We start from the raw sequence: 410 nt of genomic DNA on the forward strand, positions 1-410 counted from the left end.
TCATTGCATCAACGCGAATCCAGATTCCCATGTCTAACTAATACTAGGAAATCACTGCTCACTTGGCTGCATCTCCTTCCTTCCAGCTCAAGGTGTGCACTTTCAAGGAACTAGCTGTCGTCGAGGAGGAGATAGCCTTGAAGATGCTCCTCTGGCGATCTCTGGCCGAGTGGGAGGAACTCACGAGCGAGTGGTATAAGGTGGGTATGAGGGCGGGTATTCGTACGTGAGAGGTTGCGTGTCATTACGATTGGTCGTGTGGATGAACCATTAAACATTAGTGATATTTGTAAAAATGTATTTATACTTTTTTTTTAATTTGAAAATGAGTTGAATTAGCGATACTCTGCTTGTTTTATAATGTACTTGTTTCATAATGAACTTAATATAATATAATATGATGCACTGTA

The 410-nt window shown here is 40.7% G+C and overlaps 1 protein-coding gene across 1 annotated transcript in view; it reads left to right on the forward strand.

The window, feature by feature from the left end:
* LOC119582103 (dynein heavy chain 6, axonemal-like) overlaps positions 1-307 on the forward strand; it is a 1,233-nt gene extending 926 nt beyond the window's left edge. Inside the window, exon 2 of the mRNA XM_037930346.1 lies at positions 87-307. Coding sequence (XP_037786274.1) covers positions 87-230 — 144 coding nt within the window. The 3' untranslated portion in view covers positions 231-307. The remainder of the gene's footprint in view (positions 1-86) is intronic.
* The last annotated feature ends 103 nt before the right edge of the window (positions 308-410 follow it).

The sequence above is a fragment of the Penaeus monodon genome, chromosome 15 (genome assembly GCF_015228065.2).
Source record: "Penaeus monodon isolate SGIC_2016 chromosome 15, NSTDA_Pmon_1, whole genome shotgun sequence".
NCBI classification, from domain to species: Eukaryota; Metazoa; Arthropoda; class Malacostraca; order Decapoda; family Penaeidae; genus Penaeus; species Penaeus monodon.